The sequence below is a fragment of the Chrysochloris asiatica genome, unplaced genomic scaffold (genome assembly GCF_000296735.1).
Source record: "Chrysochloris asiatica unplaced genomic scaffold, ChrAsi1.0 scaffold00019, whole genome shotgun sequence".
Lineage (NCBI taxonomy): Eukaryota > Metazoa > Chordata > Mammalia > Afrosoricida > Chrysochloridae > Chrysochloris > Chrysochloris asiatica.
The window spans coordinates 6,714,649-6,733,063 of record NW_006408537.1 but is presented as its reverse complement, the minus strand read 5'-3'; the positions used below and the strand labels follow the sequence as shown (position 1 = coordinate 6,733,063).

Genomic DNA, 18,415 nt, shown 5'->3' with positions numbered 1-18,415 from the left:
TTTTTGTTTTTTTCTATTGATTTGTGAGCATAACTAATTAATTAATAAAGAATTATCATTCTTCACGATGTTATTCATAATTTGTTATGACCCATAGTCAAATGCCTTTGCATACTCAAAAGACCACACGTAGACATCTTTTTGGTATTTTCTACTTTCAACCAAGGTCCTGCTGACATTAGCAATGATGTCCCTTGTTCCACATTGATAGTGGTTAAAGAATGGAAGCTGGTATTGTCAGAATAAAATTAAATTTTGGTAAAAGAAAGCCTGTGCTGGGTATACTCAAAATATACAGTGATTTGTTCATAGTGGAAAAGATATTCAAGAGGTCATAGTGGAAGTAACTGGGAGAATAAAAAGAACCAAATGCTAAATTGGAAGAAAATTGTTATGCAATTATCGCTATTATTTAATTCAATATCAACAGCATAGCAGTAAACAAGACAGAAATGACTTTTGATGTTATGATTGTGGATTATTATAGAATACGGAAGGATATAGACAATTAATGGACCTCTCCTTTATACTTGTTCCAAATTGCTACATCCTTATAGGTTATGAAATGACTGAATAGTTCAAGGTGTCTAACTTTGGCATAATATAAATTCCACAACTATCCAAAGTTTTTAGTTGATATTAGATCCATGGCCAATGTCTCCAGACTGCAGACCATTCTCCACAGAATAGTAGAAATGGAGTTAGAGGCTGTGGGTAAAAACTGGTGTTTGCACTCTGGCAAATTCAGGATCTTACAGTAAATATTGAAAGAGGGAAATGGAAAAATATTACTGATCTTTGGATCATGAAAACAAGTTTTAGGAAACAAAGGAAAGTCATTATGTGATTAGCCAGATAAGGTGCTCACAAAAGTAGTTGTGGCTAATGTCCCTGTGTTTTATGATCTAAAGGAGAAACAAAGAAAATAAAGTACAGCATTATCCCTCGATTACCATAAAAGAAAATGTAAGTCATTCACAGAGAAAGGAAGGGTCAAGATGAGCATGGAAAAAAACAAAACAAAACTAGGAACATAAGGACTAGCTCATGCATCACAACAACTCTAAAAGAGAAAAAAAATGACAAGGTAGAGGAAAAAATATCAACAATACAGAAAGAAATAAAAAAGTTGGCAAATAAGTTAGAAATGAGATATGCATAGTGATCGAATCACATTGAATAAAGAACATTTATTAGAGCAAAAAGTTACTCAGATAACAACTATATAGTAAGAAAAGTAGCCATTTATAATTTGGAATTAGAAATCTGAAAAACAACCATAGTTGGCATAAGTCTTCTTATGGATTCAGTACCCACTAAAAGTGCATGATCATGGGTTTGACACTACATTTTTATGACTTTATGTCTAAATGATTCCAAGCTGTGAGAAAAGAATAATGGCCAATGGAGCAAGAATGGCTAGGTAAGGGTTAGGATGAATTATTTTATAGCAAGTTAAAGAAAATGTTTTTGTGGCCTTATAGAAGGCAGAGAATGGTCAGCAAATTGAAGGCATCACATATGCAAATTTGGATTTCCCAGAAACAGAGACTGCCAAGACAGTATTGTCCTTCTGAAAATAATTAAAGATAAACAAACAAATATACAAATAAAAGCACAGTGTTCTCAAAAGCAGACATTAAACAAGATACATTTATAGAAAGGTCAAAGCCCAGTAAAGAAGTATTACACAAATCCATATCAAATAAGGCTGTCTTTATAAGAAAGAAATTAGACTTGAAGAAATGATATTATAACTAGTTTTAAAGGTTGCAAGAAATGAAAAGATAAGAACACAGTAGAGAGGTTATTGGAGGTATCACTATAACTAAATGAAGCTAATTCAATATAAATTTCTAAACAACTCTGTCCATACCCAATTGCACAGCGGTAACTACTTGGAGATTTTAGAAATGCAGACCAAAATCAAAACTGGCTGAATTGAACCTTAATGAGACTCCATATCCACATGTCTTATATCAATTCTTTTCCCATTTACCCAAGACAGTAAAAGAAGAATGACTGTGTGGCAATTAGCTTATGGGGTGCTAGTTCAAAAAGAAAAGAAAGAAAGAAAAGAGAGGGAGAGAGAAAGAAAGGAAGGAAGGAAGGAAGGAAGAAGGGTAGAAAATAATAATAGTTTTGTTAGAATAACAGAAGTATGGATACTGGTGTGACTCTGTAGTATAAACACTGGACTGTTAACTACAAGGCTGACAGTTCAAACCCATCAACCGCTCCTCAGAAATCCAATATAGGGTCATTATATATTACAACCTGGTTCTTCTGGATTCAGAAAAGGCCATGGAATGAAAGATATCATTGCTGATATCCAATGGATCTTGGCTGAAATCAGAGAATACCAGAAGGATGTTTACCTGTGCTTTATTGACTACACAAAGGCTTTCGATTGTGTGGATCATGACAAGCTATAGACAACATTGGGAAGTATGAGTATTCCAGAACACTTAATTGTACTTCTGAGAAATCTGTGCCTAGACCAAGAAGCAGTTGTTCAAACAGAACATGGGAACACTGAATGTTTTAAAATTGGGAAAGGTGTGCGACAGGGTTGTATTCTTTCGCCATACTTATTCAACCTGTATGCTGAGCAAATAATATGAGAAGCTGGGTTCTATGAAGAAAAATGTGGCGTCAGGATTGGAGGAAGACTCATTAACAACCTGCAATATGCAGATGATACAACCTGGCTTGCTGAAAGTGAAGAGGACTTAAAACATTTACTGATGAAGATAAAAGAGCACAGTCTTCGGTATGGATTACATCTCAAAGTCAATAAAACAAAAATCCTCCCCACTGGACCAATAAACAACATTCTTATCAATGGAGAAAAGATTGAAGTTGTCAAGGACTTCATTCTTCTTGGATCAACTATCAACACTTATGGAAGCAACAGTCAAGAGATCAGACAACGTATTGCATTGGGCAAATCTGCTGCACAGAAACTTTTTAAAGTATTGAAGAGCAGAGATGTCAGTTTGAGGACTAAGGTGCGCCTGACCCAGGCCATGGTGTTTTCAATAACCTCGTATGGATGAGAAAGCTGGACAGTGAATAAGGAAGATTGTAGAAGAATTGATGCCTTTGAGTTGTGGTGTTAGAGGAGAATACTGAAAGTGCCATGGACTGCCAAAAGAACCAATAGATCTGTTTTGGAAGAAGTGCAGCCAGAGTGCTCCTTGGAGGCCAGGATGGCTAAGCTTCGTCTCTCCTACTTTGGACATATTGTCCGGAGGAGACAGTCGCTGGAGAAGGATGTCATGCTGGGTAAGGTGGAGGGTCAGAGAAAAAGAGGAAGACCCCTAACGAGATGGATTGGCCAGGTGGCATCATTGATGGACTCAAGTGTGGCAGCGGTAGTGAGGTTGGCCCAGGATCGGACATTGTTTCGTTCTGCTGTGCATGGGGTTGCTATGAGTCGGTTCTGACTCGATGGCACCTGACAACAACATATATTACAACCAACTTGACAGCACTTAACAACAACAATATTTATAGAATAGTGAGAAGTAACTACTAAGGTAAAATAATATCATTGAAAAGAAGAGGTGAAGAAAGGATATCTTTGAAAATATGAGTTTCTTATACAAAAATAAATATAGTTTGTGGGAATATTCTCAGACTGACTGCATATTGTATGCATATATACATACACACAAACACATGCACATACATATATACGTATATGTGTGAGTTGTTAGTTGCCCTCTAGTGGGTTCTGACTCGTGTTGCCCAGTCCTGCACCAAATCCACAATATTTGGTATGCTCAAGTTCATTGTTGTGGTTACTGTGTATTTTAATTTCTTTCAACCTGGGAGAGTCATCCTCCAGCACTATATTTAACAATATTATGTTGTGACCCATGGGGTTTCACTGGATAATTTTTGGAAGTAGCTCATCAGGCCTTCTTCCTCATCTGTCTTAGTTTGGAAACTCTACTGAAACCATGGGTGTCTCTGCTAGTATTTGTAATACTAGTAGCATACCTTATACCATCATAGCATAACAAAGGGCTTCAAAAGATTCTTGGAAAATTTGAATTAAAAGATAATAAAATTTATCCATGAACTTTTTGAAGTCCTTTCACAGATGTAGTTTGCATTGCATGTCTATAAAATGTATATGAATTAAAAATGTGAAGATTCATTGAGTTAATATCCCAAGAGATTTTGACTCTTGAGTATTGTTTCAAGCTTCTACATTTACAAGCTGTGTGTGTTTTGCAAATGGTTTTCTCTCTAAACTTTGATGTTTACATTTTTCATCAATAACATGGAGATGGCAACATCTAACTGAGTTTTTGTGATACCTATGTGAGAGAGGTCCATGAAAAGCTCATAAGACAATACTTTTAAGAACTTAATATATGCTATCTCTTATAAAGAACATGACTAATTTTAAAAAAAAGTTTTTCATTCCATAATTACTATTTCTCATGATACCCTTATAGACAACTTCTCTACTTTGTCTACCTATTGTGGTTGTCAAGTGCCATTGAGTTGGTTCCAACTCATAGTGACCCTGTATAGGGTTTCCTAGGACTGGCAGGTGGATTTGAACTGCCGACCTTGTGATCCTCAATCCAATGCAGATCTTACAGCACCACACCAGAATTCCTGAACAATATAGAAAAGTTTTCAATCTGTACTCCATTAAAGGGCAACATCACTTCTTTGAGGAGATGCTTTTCCTACTACATCTGCAATAAATCAAGTTTCATATTATCATGCACTGTTAAGGATTTAACAAGCCCACACATATTCTGTTTGCACCATTCTCTCTTGTTAATTAACACATTACCTCAAACATTCTGAAGTTAATAAGAAACACATTTTATAATTAGAAGAGTGTTTTTGTTGTTGTTAAATTGAGTTTTATCTTTCTACTCTTGCTAAAGAGCTGGTCCTATGAAAAGATACAGAGTTGGTGATTTGTTTCTGAAGATAAAACCAGTGGCACTTTCTCAAACCTATCCCCTCACAGACCTGACAGCACAATGGCCTAAGATTCTCAAAATCAGATCCCTTCCTGTTTGAAGCAGTAATCTTAGGTGGGGCTTGGGAAGGTAGTCTTTAACACAAATCCCGAAGACCACTAACATACTCATACATTAAAAACTCTGGGAAGAAAATGAAAGGATATTTTTGGAAATGTAACATTTTTTTCTCCCCAGCTATGCATAGCTAAGGTGCACCTAACCCAAGCTATGGTATTTTTTTCTTCCTTCATCCAAGTTAATACACATCTACTCTCCGGCCAGTGACCCTCCCCTCCCACCCTTGGTAACCATCTAAGAATGCCAGGGTATTTTTACTCATTTCATATGCATGCAAAAGCTAGACAATGCATAAGGAAGACCAAAGAAGAATTAATTCAATTTATGAAGAATATTGAATGATTTTCAGAACAAGTAAGTCTATCTTGGAAGAAGTACAAACAGAATGCTTGTTAGAAGTGAGGATTGTGATTTGTAGGTGTTATCCAGATGACCCAATCCCTGGAAAAGGATATAATGATTGATGACATAGAGGATCAGTGAAAAAGAGGAAGACCTTCAACGAGATGGACTGACTTCAATGCCTGCAAAAATGGGCTGAGACACAGGAAAAATCGTGAAGATGGAACAAGACCAAGTGGTGTTTTGTTCTGTCATACATAGTTCATTATCTGTTGGAACAGGCTCCAAGACACCTAACAACAACAACATGCTTCATTTGTTCTCAAACTGTATACATGCCATGCTCACTTCAGAAGATAGCGAGAGCCTAGTTCCCATGCAATAGCTACTGGACTGGATGAAGTTTGTGAAAATATTGTGACCTTGCTTTAGGGCTGACTCTAGGAGTCTTGGTGTGGCGTTCTGGGCTAATGCATCAGACTGCAAAGTTGTTTGAACTGCAAGATCAGTGGTTCAAGCTCACCAGCTGCTCCTTGGAAACTCTATACAGGGTCACTATGGGTCAGAATCGACTAGATGGCACTTCACAACACAACTAGGAGTAGGAGTGCTTAGAAGCCAAAGTATCTGGTCTCTGACAAAACAAGACTCAGAGCAAAACATTTTCAATACTGAAATAGCTAGTCTTTTTTGGGATTTTACTACTGGAGGTTCACTCTGTATAGCAAAACTACCCCAAATTCAAATTACATTTAGTGGAAAGGTTCCCAATATTTACCTTGTTGTGTTACTTTGGCTATATCTTTGTTGAAGTTTAGAATATACAGTGCTTAATAAAAATGTGTTTCATTATTTAAATTCTTGGCACCTGATTCTGTAATCTATCAGAATAATTTAGGAAATTAAAGTAGTCCTAAATTACATAATAAATAGTATATACACACATATATATACATACATATATATGTGTATATAAAATAACATCTATAACTATATATAAAGAAAAAGCAATTATGCAAAATGCCTAATTAATAGTCTGATAAGATTCCAAAAATCACCATGAAATCAATTTCTGTAAGGTAAAATTAGAATAATTCTCTTTAATCATTTTAAAGTTCCAAAATGTAATTCTATCTGGGTGGTTTTACATGATTTTTATGAAAAAATGATGTATTAATTTTAACTTATTTTACTATAATACCTGCTTCATAAATGACATTAAAAGTCTTTTATGTCATGATTAGCATGGTTATATAACTTATTGGTACAATATTTTAATCTTTAAGCACTGTGCCAGAGGACTTAATCCAATCATCAACTGCAAAGGTTTGGCAGTGATTATGATTAAATATCCAATTTATCTAATCAACAGCAACAAGATTTTTCATCCACTAGAGAGGGCAGTGTGGATGTGATTATAGAATTCTCAATGTGGTCTCTACCTATAATTACATGATGAGCATCCTTTATAGCAGTGGTGTGCAACCACATTGGATTTGATTTAAAATCTTCTTCATGAAAACACAGCACAATCAGGCATAAAAAATGTGGAAGCTATTTGTTAAACAAGTGACATTGTATGAAGATACACACATGGGATACAACATTTATATAAATACATTTCATGAGATTCAAGAGACAGTCTAATTCCAAAGCTTATAAATAAAATTTAAGAGACTAAAATATGTGGCAAGTAGGAAGGGACTTTTTAGCCCTGTCTTTAGTAGTAGTGATTTTGTAGCAAAAAAATCCTCTTCAAACTTTGGGAGCTAATAAGGTTTTTCATGCTTTTGTATCTTATCTTCTGTGGTAGATGAAGTAATAGAATAGATTTAAATTAGCAATATACTCTGCTCATATACTATTGTTTCTTTTTGAAAAAATTGATTATTTTGTTTCATGCAATTTGAAATTAATTGCACATAACCTAATGGGATTTACTTTTTTTGTGTGTATTGTAGAAAGTAGAAAAGTTACCTATTGCAAAATTAATTGGAATTGAAATTCTTTCTAGATTTTAATGACTGATCAGTTTATTTGGAAATGCAATTTATAGCTATTGTGAAGGATATCAAGTGTGAAACATTTTATTATCACATAGAATGAAAATTATAATAGCCCTGCTCAAAATTTGGGTACATAAAACAGCTTCAGGGTTTTGGTCAATCTGGTGTTTCAGTTTTGAGCATATCTTCACAATTTTTAAAAAGTCCATTTGCCTTAATTTCATTGAAACAATGGACACTGACAGTTAAATTCAATATCTTGGTGTGTGACACTTTTACTTCTTATCAATGTTTTATAGCAGCTATTTAATATCCATCCAAGAAATCCTCTCAGCTTCACAGATTTTTGAAATCATATTCCTCAAAACCAGGGAGTTATCTTTTGCTGTAGATGAATTCAAATGTAAAGTTTTCATGGGTTTGTAGAAACGCACAAACGATGTGAATTCTGGATTAGATCTAATTATTCTTTCATTTACATAGATAACAGACATTTAATGACATTTACATCAAATTTTTTTAAATATAGCAAAATAAGAGATACATATTCAAGGTAAAGCATAAAACAGTCACAATACATTTCTTTTATGTCTTCTCATTTGTGTCTTTAGCACATAACGAGGTAAGAAGTTGACCCTTTGTTCAAAAAGATTGGCAGGGATTCAGAACACCTGTATCCTTGCCATTTGTCCCATAAAGATAATCATCCAGACCTCTTAGAAGGATTCCTGGACCCATGTGTTAAGAGTTATTTGTATACGTATGGTTCATTATTTCATTCCCAGAGTTTCTTTTTAAGTACTGACTTTGGGGTATTTTTGTTTTGTTTCATTTTTTTTTCCCCCTGTCAGGCAATGATCATTTTAGAAATCATCTCTTCCACAAAACTCAGACTTTAGAAGTATAAATAAATTTGGGGATTTGAAAGTTATAGTTAGATACTCAAGTTATCCAGGTAATCATAAAACAAGTGCTTTGCAATTAGTCTTCTTTCCTACAGCACTTACTAAACAGTGGCAAATTGATTTGCAAACGATTATCTCTTCAGTGAGAAGACACACGAGATTCAACAGTGATATTCAGGCTCTTCTTTCAGACCTCCAACCAGGTGGACAGTAGTGATGATGACAGCCCTTGTTTTAGATACCTGCACAGTGAAAGAGTTTATTTCACATGGGCTAATAAACAGGTGCCAGGTGGTTACAATTAAAGCAGTGGTTCTCAAATTTTAAGATGCTTCAGAATCATCTATAGGGCTTGTTAACACACAATTTCCTGAACCATCCCCAGAGGTTTTAGTTCAGTGGGTCTAATGGTGGTGGTGGTGGTGGTGTGCTGAGAAGTCGGTTCTGACTCATAGCAACCATGCACAGTGACCATGCACAGGGTCTCTGAGGCTGTAAATCTTTTCAGGAGCAGAAAGCTTCATCTTTTTCCTGTGGAACCGCTTGTAGATTCAAACTACTGGCCTTAAGGTTAGCAGCCTGACTTGTAATCACTATGCTACCAAAGTTCCTCAATGGGTCTAACAAAGGGTGACAGTTTTCATGTGGCATTGTAGGATAAGCACTGAATTGCTAACCACAAGGTCAGTGGTTCAAACTAGCAGCTCCTCAGAAACGCTGTACAGGCTCACTATGAGTTAGAACCTATTCCACTGCACTTAAGAACAAGTTCCTAGGCGATGCTGATGCTGATGGCTTAAGAACTACACTTTGAGAACCACTGATGTAGAGCAAAATATTTTGACTTTCAAATTGTCCTTAACACACAATCATACAATCAACGGTTCTCTCACAGCCGGTCTTTCTTTCTCTCATTCTCTCTCCTACACCCTTTCTCTTTAGTAAGCACTAGCTACATAAGAATCTACAGAATTTAGCTCTTGATCTGAGATATTATTTGGCTATTAAGGCAAGTAATTAATATTATTTTAAGATTTTCTCATATTATTTAAAGTGCTAATTTTCATCATAGTCTGAAAATTACAATTGTCTTTGACACAGCATAAATAAGAAAAAAATAAAGGTTCTCAAATGTAAAAAGGAAAGAAGGAATAGAGTTATAATACTTTGCTTCCATAATATTATTTTGACTTTTAGTAATATAGTGTCAATAAATCTAAAATAAAAAGATAATCTGTGCTTTAATTAAGTAGTAAACAGCACATGATAACAAAATAATCACAAATGCTAAGATTTGGAAAATGAACTGTGTATAATTTTGTTGTATTACTTTTCTCTGAGAGTGATGTATTGGGGGGGAAACACAAGATATTGAGTTTTATCTTCTATGAAAAGTCTCTTAAACATTATGCTCCGTATCTTTGTTTCAGCTTCATAACAACACCTGCTTCTATGAGATGAAGAACATTCGTTTATGAGAGCTTATTTTTAAATTTAATTTAATTTTAAAATGAATATTTGAATCTGAAAAATGTTTCAGAAGAACAAATTTGAATAGTTAGTGCTTAAATCCCAGATTTTAAATCTGTACAAATTATTCATATTCCTGTTTATTTATATGGGAGTGAAGAACAAGTCACTGGTACTCAGCCCCATGTACAGGTAGAGTTTGCTGTCATCAGGTGTCACTGTAATTAAATTGCAGGGGGAGTGGGAGGAATGCAACCTTTCAACCAATATACCTGTGTGGAAGACTGTGGTTGGTCACTTTGCTCTTCTGCCCTTGTCCATCAAGCTGCTCCTCTGAGTTATTGGATGCCTTGCAAACTTGAGGACATGTCTCCCTCAGTAGACAACATCTCTGTTGAAGTCATGTTTGCATTTCCTACCTATCTCATTCTCTAGCACCTAACACTGTGGGTACTTTTTGGTAGATAATTTTAAATGTTAACTTTAAATAAATGCAAGTTTTTATCATCAAACATCCAGTACATTAATCTGTCTGATGTGGAACTCTACTGTGATTTAGTACTCTAGCACTCCTTTTCATTGCAAATTGCATTCTTAATTTAATCCATGCAGGCTGGCTATATCATTTCTGTTGGCTAGCAGAATATAATAATGGGATTTTATCATATTATTTCATTTTTGAAGTTTTTCTTTAGCCCTTTCTTTACAGATGGAAATAATTATGGATTAGTAGACATTTTTATTTTAATGGAGCATTACTCATATGTTGAGACAAAAAGTTAGTAATGGAGAGAAATCTGTGTAAGTGAATGGTAAAATGAATGAGAAATAAAATTAATTTGTATATATTTTTGAAAAATAGCAATATGCATATCTAATACAATGTTATTTTATATATGAATATTCTCCCAGCTGTCACATTGAAACTTCAGTCTTCTTTGATTTTTAAAACAATAAAAGTCAACTAATGTATATCTGTTATTATCTCAGAGTTCTTAATTGATATTTCTTTAGTTGCTAAAAGAATATCATTGGATAGCTTTTGGTATTTTTTAGCAAAATAATTGAATGTGAGGAATTAAAATAAGAAAACATTATTGAAAAGATTTTGAAATGTTCACTTATTTACTTAATACTTAAATCATACTATATAAAAGTAAAAGTGGAATAGATTGAAATAAATTCAGTTGAAGGTTAAATTTCTAACATGTTTAAATCAAAACTTGAGAAATTATTTTAAACAGATTTTTTATTTCCAAAGAGAACACATTTGTTTAAAAAATGGATCCACAAAGTAATTTTAGTTTTAGATCATTAGGGTAATAAAATTTCTATTTACAGAGATTTTTAAAAAAGAAGAAAAAAAAAACAGAATAGTTTTACTCAGCTATCCTTGACATATGAATAAATAGTCTACCAGTTGTGCAGTGGCCCCGTTCCATTGACTGCTGGGAGTGTGCCTATGCTGGTGAGTACAACGTGCTCTGAGAGTTTTGAGACGTTATCAAAATTGCTGATCTGGGTGGTCAGGGACTTCCGGCTCTCTGTGCTTGTGCGTCCCCTGGTGAGCCTCTCCTCCTGGCGATGGTGAACTCCAAGGCAACAGCAAGAAAATGCAGCTTTAAATTCCTCTCGAAATTTTCCTGGCAAACCAAGGAGCATGAAAGGAAAAGGAATTATGTATAAAATAGGTTTCAACAAATCTGAATAGGGTACAACTCAAGTTGTTCCCTTGAGCCAAACTAACAATGAGGTGTAATATTTTTCAAGGATGGGGAAAATAGGAAAAGGAAATTAAGTTTATTGGAAGCTTGGTAGACTTTTGAAACAATGAGGTATTTCTATAAAAGAATAAGACTGATTTTCACTTGTGATCCTTAGAGTTGGTTTTATTCACTTATAGTCAAATCTCATGGATTTGTGGATGTGGGTATATTTTAAATATGTAAAAGCAGTTAAACTAGTTTCTGTGGGATGGATTCTGACTCCTGGCCACACCATGTATGCCAGAATAGAACTGGGCTCCTTAGAGTTTTCAAATGTGGATGTTTCAGAAGTAGATACTCAGGCTTTTCTTCTAAGGTATCTTTGGGTAGACCAAAATATTCAAATTTTGATTAGCAGCCAAGGCTATTAAGTATTTGCTCCACCAAGGGACCTTAATTATATAGAAAGAATATACATGGTCAACAATAGAAAGATTCTCAAAAGTATTTAGTAATTTTTGAAATGATGAAATCTGTTATACAAAGCAAAAACCATGTAGAAATTACTCCTGTAATGCAATTTGAAGAAGAAACTGCTCTGCTGACACAATCAACTAAAAAATTCTCTAGAAAAATATATTAAAATGTACAAGAGCCGAACAGAAAATTTCAAAGCTCAGCTCAAGAATACCAAGTCAAATATTGCATTGAAATGTGCAAAGACCTAGAGTCAGAACACCAAAAAGGAAGAACATGCTCAGCAAATCTCAAGCTGGTGGAACTGAAGAAAAAGTTCAAATATCAACTTTTGTTATTGAAAGATTCTCTGGGCAAATTATTGAATGATACAGAATGCATCAAAACAAGATGGAAGGAATACACAGTCACTGTACCAAAAGGAAATGGTTGATGTTTAACCGTTTCAAGAGGTAGCATATAATCAAGAACCAATGATACTGAAAGAAGAAGTCCAAGGTGCACTGAAGAAATTGGCAAAGAACAAGGCACCAGGAATTGATGGAATAAAAATTGAAATCTTTCAAGAATTTTAGGCGGCACAGGAGGTATTCACTCATCTCTGCCAAGAAATTTGGAAGACAGCTATCAGGCCAACTGATTGGAAGAGATCTGTATTTGTGCCCATTCCGAAGAGTGGTGACCCAATGGAATCCATAAATCACCGGACACTATCCTTGATATCCTATGTGAATAAAGTTTTCCTAAAGGTCCTCATATAAGGACCCTATATAAAGTTTCCAAAGGAGCTCTGGTAGCGTAGTGGTTACGAATCGGGCTGCGAACCTTAAGGCCAGCAGTTCTAAACTACCAGCCGCTCCGCGGGAGAAAGATGAGGCTTTCTACTCCCGTAAAGATTTACACCCTCGGAAACCCTGTACAGGGTCGCTATGGGTCGGAACCGACTCGATGGCACTTCACAACAACAACAACAAAGGTAATACAGAAACGGCTACAAGCATACATTGGCAGAGAACTTCCAGAGGTTCAAACTGGATTTAGAAGAGGACATGGAATGAGGGATATCACTGCTGATATCCAATGTATCTTGGCTGAAAGCACAGAATACCAGAAAGATGTTTACCTGTGCTTTAATGACACGCAAAGGCTTTTGATTGTGTGGATCATGACAAGCTATGGACAACATTGCAAAATATGAGTATCCCAAAACACTTAATTGTGCTCCTGAGGAATATGTACATGGACCAAGAGCCAGTTGTTTGAACAGAACATGGGAACACTGAATGATTTAAGATTAAGTAAGGTGTGCAACAGGGTTGTAGTCTTTCACCACACTTATTCAAGCTGTATGCTGAGCAAATGTTCCAAGAAGCTGGGTTCTATGAAGAAAAACATGACAACAGATTTGGAGGAAGACTCATTAACAACCTGTGATATGCAGATGATACAACCTTGCTTGCTGAAAGTGAAGAGGACTTAAAATAGTTACTGATGAAGACCAAAGAGCATAGCCTTTGGTATGGATTGCATCTCAAACAAAAATCCTCACCACTGGACCAATAAACAACATTCTTATCAATGGAGAAAAGATTGAAGTTATCAAGGACTTCATTCTTCTTGGATCAACCACCAACACTCAGTCAAGAAATCAAATGATGTATTGCATTAGGCAAATTTGCTGCACAAGAGCTTTTTAAAGTGTTGAAGAACAAAGATATCAGCTTGAGGACTAAGGTGTGCCTGACCCAAGCCATGGTATTTTCAATAACCTCATGTGGATGCGAAAGCTGGACAGTGAATAAGAAAGACTGTAGAAAAATTGATGCTTTTGATGTGTTGGAGGAGAATATTGAAAGTGCCATTGGCTGCCAAAACAACAAACAGATCTGTGTTGGAAGAAGTGCAACCAGGCTGCTCCTTGGAGGCCAGGATGGCAAACTTCGTCTCTCATACTTCAGACATATTGTCAGAAGGGACCTGTCGCTGGAGAAGTATATCATTTTTGGTAAGGTGGAAGGTCAGAGAAAAAAAGGAAGACCCCCAGTGAGATGGATTGGCAGAGTAGCAGCATCAATGGGCTCAAGTGTGGCAACAATTGTAAGGTTGACCCAGGACCGGACCGGCAGCGTTTTGTTTTGTTGTGCATAGGGTCGCTATGAGTTGGTACTGACGGGACTCAATGGCACCTATCAACAACAATTAGATTTGGAGTCCTGGTGTGGTACTATGGGTAAATGCACTGGATTTCAGGGTTGGTTTGAAAAACAAAGCTCACCAGCAGCTCCTTGGAAACCTCATACACGGTTGCTATGAAACCAACTCCATGGCACTTAACAACAAGGATTAGGTGAAGGAACCCTAGTGTCACAATGATTAACAGTGTGGCTGCTAATCAAAAGGGCAGCAGTCCTAAACCACCAGCAGTTATGCAGGAGAAAAGAACTGATGGTATGGTTCCATAAGGCTTATACTGTAGAAACCCTCTGGGACAGTTCTACTTTGTCCTGTAAATTCACTGTGCGTTAGAAATGACTGGACATCACACAGCAACAAGAGTTATTACAGCAGAAAAAGGCATGTAGGAGAAACCACTGAATAAAAATTTTTGAAAAGCCTTACTTTATGCCATATGATTGTCTGAAAAGTGATCTAAGCAAGCAGGTACATATAGGGTATGTGTGTGATTGTAACATACAGGTAAAGTTATTTTTAAAACAATAGAATCGACTGGTTGCTTGTCTTTGTTTTTACTTATACAACCAGAAAGCCTAACATGACACTGGGAAAATGGATATACTTTATTATATATGTAATAGCATCAATTACCGAATGTTCTCTTTAAAATTGATGCCTATTTGAACATAGAAGTGGAAAAGAAGTTGCCAATGGTTTTGATAGGACTACAGTGTAAACTTGTAAACTAATTTAAATTCAATTTCAAAAGTCAACAGTATAAATGTTTGTAAATAAAACAATTCTTTAAATTACTTTTGAGAATCATTTGAATTTCATAAACAAAGGTAAATTAAACTAGTTAAAGATGTATGCATGTCATTAGGTTATGTGTTACTTAGAAGTAAATTTCATTTTTTTTGTGTGGTCAGAGAAAAATTGGAGATAAACCCAAGATATGTTAACCCACATGAGAAATAGAAAATTTGGCTAAGGTAACAGTGCAGCAATGGTGTTTTACTTTCAGTGAAATTATTTTATAGTTTTGTAAGTCATGTTTTAAGATGATAACTAAGATTCTGTATTCCTTTCTCAACATTTTCACTTGCCTCCTATTTTAACATTTCTTCTATGTTTACAGGCAATGAAGAAAAAAAACAAAAGAAAGCAGGGAATTTTCTCTATTGAATTATACAACATGCATTCCCTATCAAAAGGAAAAAAGATTTCAAAACAAATCCATCAGGGAAAATGTTTCTCATTGTGCAGTTACTTAGCTGTTCACATAGTTCAAGACTGTTCCAGACATTCTAGCCATTGATCCATCACCATTGGTTAGAACTGTATGTATTCAGGGGAAACAGTGAAAACTCACCACTGAGAAAATTATAAATAATTGGGTTCACAGCACTATTGGCATATACAAGCCAGTGTGAAAATGTAAACCAGGCATATACACTCTCTCGGTCTTCAGTGTGGGCAAACATCCCAAATACTCTGTAAAACAACAAAAACAGAAAATTTAATGTGTTACTGGGGGGGAAAAAAACAGTTGAATAATTGATTTCAAAGTTTAACATAGCTTTTGATAGACACTACCTGACCTGTAGCGTAGTGGTTATGAATCGGGCTGCGAACCTTGAGGTCAGCAGTTCAAAACTACCAGCTTCTCTGTGGGAGAAAGATGAGGCTTTCTGCTCTCGTAAAGATTTACAGCCTCAGAAACCCTGTACAGGGTAGCTATGGGTCAGAACCAACTCGAAGGCACTTAACAACAACAACATCACCTGACCTCTGGCAAGCACTGGCCACTGATGAGTATATGGAGACCTCAGAAGTTTAGGGAGTCCTGGTGTAAGTATATAGAATAAGCAATGGATTGGTAATCACAAGGTTGGCATTAAAATTCAACTGCTCCTGGGAAACCCTATAACAGGGTTGCTAAGAGTTGAAACCAACTCAAAGGCATTTAACAATAATGGTAAGTTAAAATAATTTCACTATCTGACTCTCCATGGCATAATTAGTAAATCAAAACTTGAATTTGATCAAAGATAGATCTCTCCTTCAAGTAAAAAGCAAATAAAATGTGTATGTGTGTGTCTCAAAAAGCAGAAGCTGAACACATATCTATTTCTTTTGTTTTATTTTAAAATACAATCTGTGCTGGGTAATTTTCCATTATGCATGCTACTTAAATATCTCTTCTAAACTGCAACACCGAGGTACTTCATTGTTGTTCGATTTGTGCATTGATCAAAGTATTATGTTTCTTCAACTCCAATCTTCTTTGAATTGCTAAAATTTGGTATCTGGGATCCCCTAATATAGATAAAAGAAGTAGTTTTCACTAAGCAAACTTCTGGTAATTTCTTAAAATTCATGATTTTCAATTCTAAAAAATTATAATTATGATAACCTTAAAGAATATTTTAAGATTGGCATCATACTTAGAAATATTTAGTGTATCAAACTTCATGCACTCACCTACAGTAGGCAACTTGTGTTTTGTTAAGTGCTGTTGATTCGATTCTTACCCATAGCAACCCTGTACAGTGTTTCTGAGAAGTGTTTGGTAGGTTTGACCTGTTGACCTATGGTTAGCAGTCCAGTGCTTATCTTACAATGCCTTACCACCCACCCAATAATGTGAAGGCTGAGGATTATAATGTATTTCCTGCAGAACTCTCCATCACATCGATGTACTTTGCATACTACCTCTGTTTTCTTTTAAACAAGGAGGCATAATACAGAAATGCATTTGCTGTATGTATAAAATGATACTCTCTGGATTACTAGCATTTTGCAAAAATACAATACAGACTGAAACAACGTAGACAAATAAAATTAATAATATACTCTGACCCTTAACTTCAATATATCTTTGACATCCTGGGCAAACCAGAACAGCTTTAGAGAAGTTGGTTTCGACTTTGTTATTGTTAACTTGTGGTTTTGACTCATAACAAGCCTGTATAGGTTTTTTAAGACTGTAAATCTTTGCAGGAGCAAAAAGCCTTAATTTTCTCTCTCCGGGAAGCTGGTGAGTTAGAACCACTGATCTTGTGGCTCCCAGTCCAGTGAACCATGGACTCTTATCCTACAGAGTCACTGCACTGTCATGGTTTTCACTGGTGTTGTCGTTAAGTGACATCGAGTCAGTTTTGATTCATAGCAACCCTGAATAGGGTTTCCAACAGAGCTCAGGTAGTATAGTGGTTATGAGTTGGGCTGCTAACCTCAAGGTAAACAGTTCAAAACTTTCAACTATAAAGATTTACACTCTTGGAAACCCTACACAGGGTAGCTATGAGTGGGAACCGACTCCATGACACACCACCACCACCAATGGTTTCCGAAGAGCAGCTAGTGGGTTTGAATTGCTGACCTTGTGGTTCACAGTCCAGTGCTGACCCTACAAGGAGTCCATGAGACAAAATATTATGTTGCAAGAAAAAGACATTAGGGATTTATTTAGGAGAGAAAAGAACACACAACTATAACATACATTCAAGGGTAAACAAAGAGATAAGCCTTTGAAGAAAGCCTGTGTGGTAGTAAGAAAAACATTTTCCAAGGTTCTTTTCTAATTGGGTAGGGGGTGGAAGGGGAAGAGCAATATCTTCAAACACTTAAAAATCTTTCTAATTGAGCAATATAGTTCTTCATAAGAAGTCCCCCCCCCCCATTTAAAAGGAAAGTTTAAAGTCAGAAGAATATGAGAAACATTTGGGCATGAAGATATTTGAAAAGGTTGAAGAAGATGTCCAAGTTCTGAGAAGTAGGGAATCGAAATGTATAATCCCTTAAAGTGGTATTTTCATGGAATGAGAGTAAAAGAGTACAAAAAAGACAAGAAACCCCATCTAGGAGCAAAATATCTGCATAAAGTTCTTAAGGTCAGAAGGCACTAGCAAGAAAAACACCAAAATAAATTTGTATCCTATTTCCATGAGTTCAAAATATAAGGGAGGAAGCATGAAAGGATATGCAGAGCAAAACAACTTCACTTTCTTGTGAGTCAAGGATGTCTCAAAGACAGAATCTATTGAAAATCGTGTATCTTTAAGACTGTGCTTGTAGTAAATAATACTGCTCAACAAAAATTCATTTTTGCTCAATACATTCCTGTAAACCTGGGTGGAGACCTGGTTGGCCAGCAGTGTGGCAAGACCTGGGGTCTCTTGGGCCCAGAGTCAGTGACATAGCCACAGAGGACTAGAGTGGAGAGTGAAGCGTCCAGCTGATAAGAAGAGAGG

General features: G+C 35.8%; 1 protein-coding gene across 2 annotated transcripts in view; it reads right to left on the bottom strand.

Annotated features, from left to right (window-relative positions):
- Positions 1 to 8,518: 8,518 nt before the first annotated feature.
- HCRTR2 (hypocretin (orexin) receptor 2) overlaps positions 8,519 to 18,415 on the bottom strand; it is a 159,896-nt gene continuing 149,999 nt past the window's right edge. The window contains exons 6-8 of one of the 2 annotated variants that reach the window (XM_006835726.1): positions 15,532 to 15,653; positions 11,219 to 11,444; positions 8,519 to 8,573 (exon numbers count right to left, since the gene is read on the bottom strand). In XM_006835726.1, the coding sequence (XP_006835789.1) occupies positions 8,519 to 8,573; positions 11,219 to 11,444; positions 15,532 to 15,653 (403 nt within the window). Of the gene's footprint in view, positions 8,574 to 11,034; positions 11,445 to 15,531; positions 15,654 to 18,415 lie in introns of those variants that run through there. The other variant, XM_006835727.1, reaches the window with a different exon arrangement.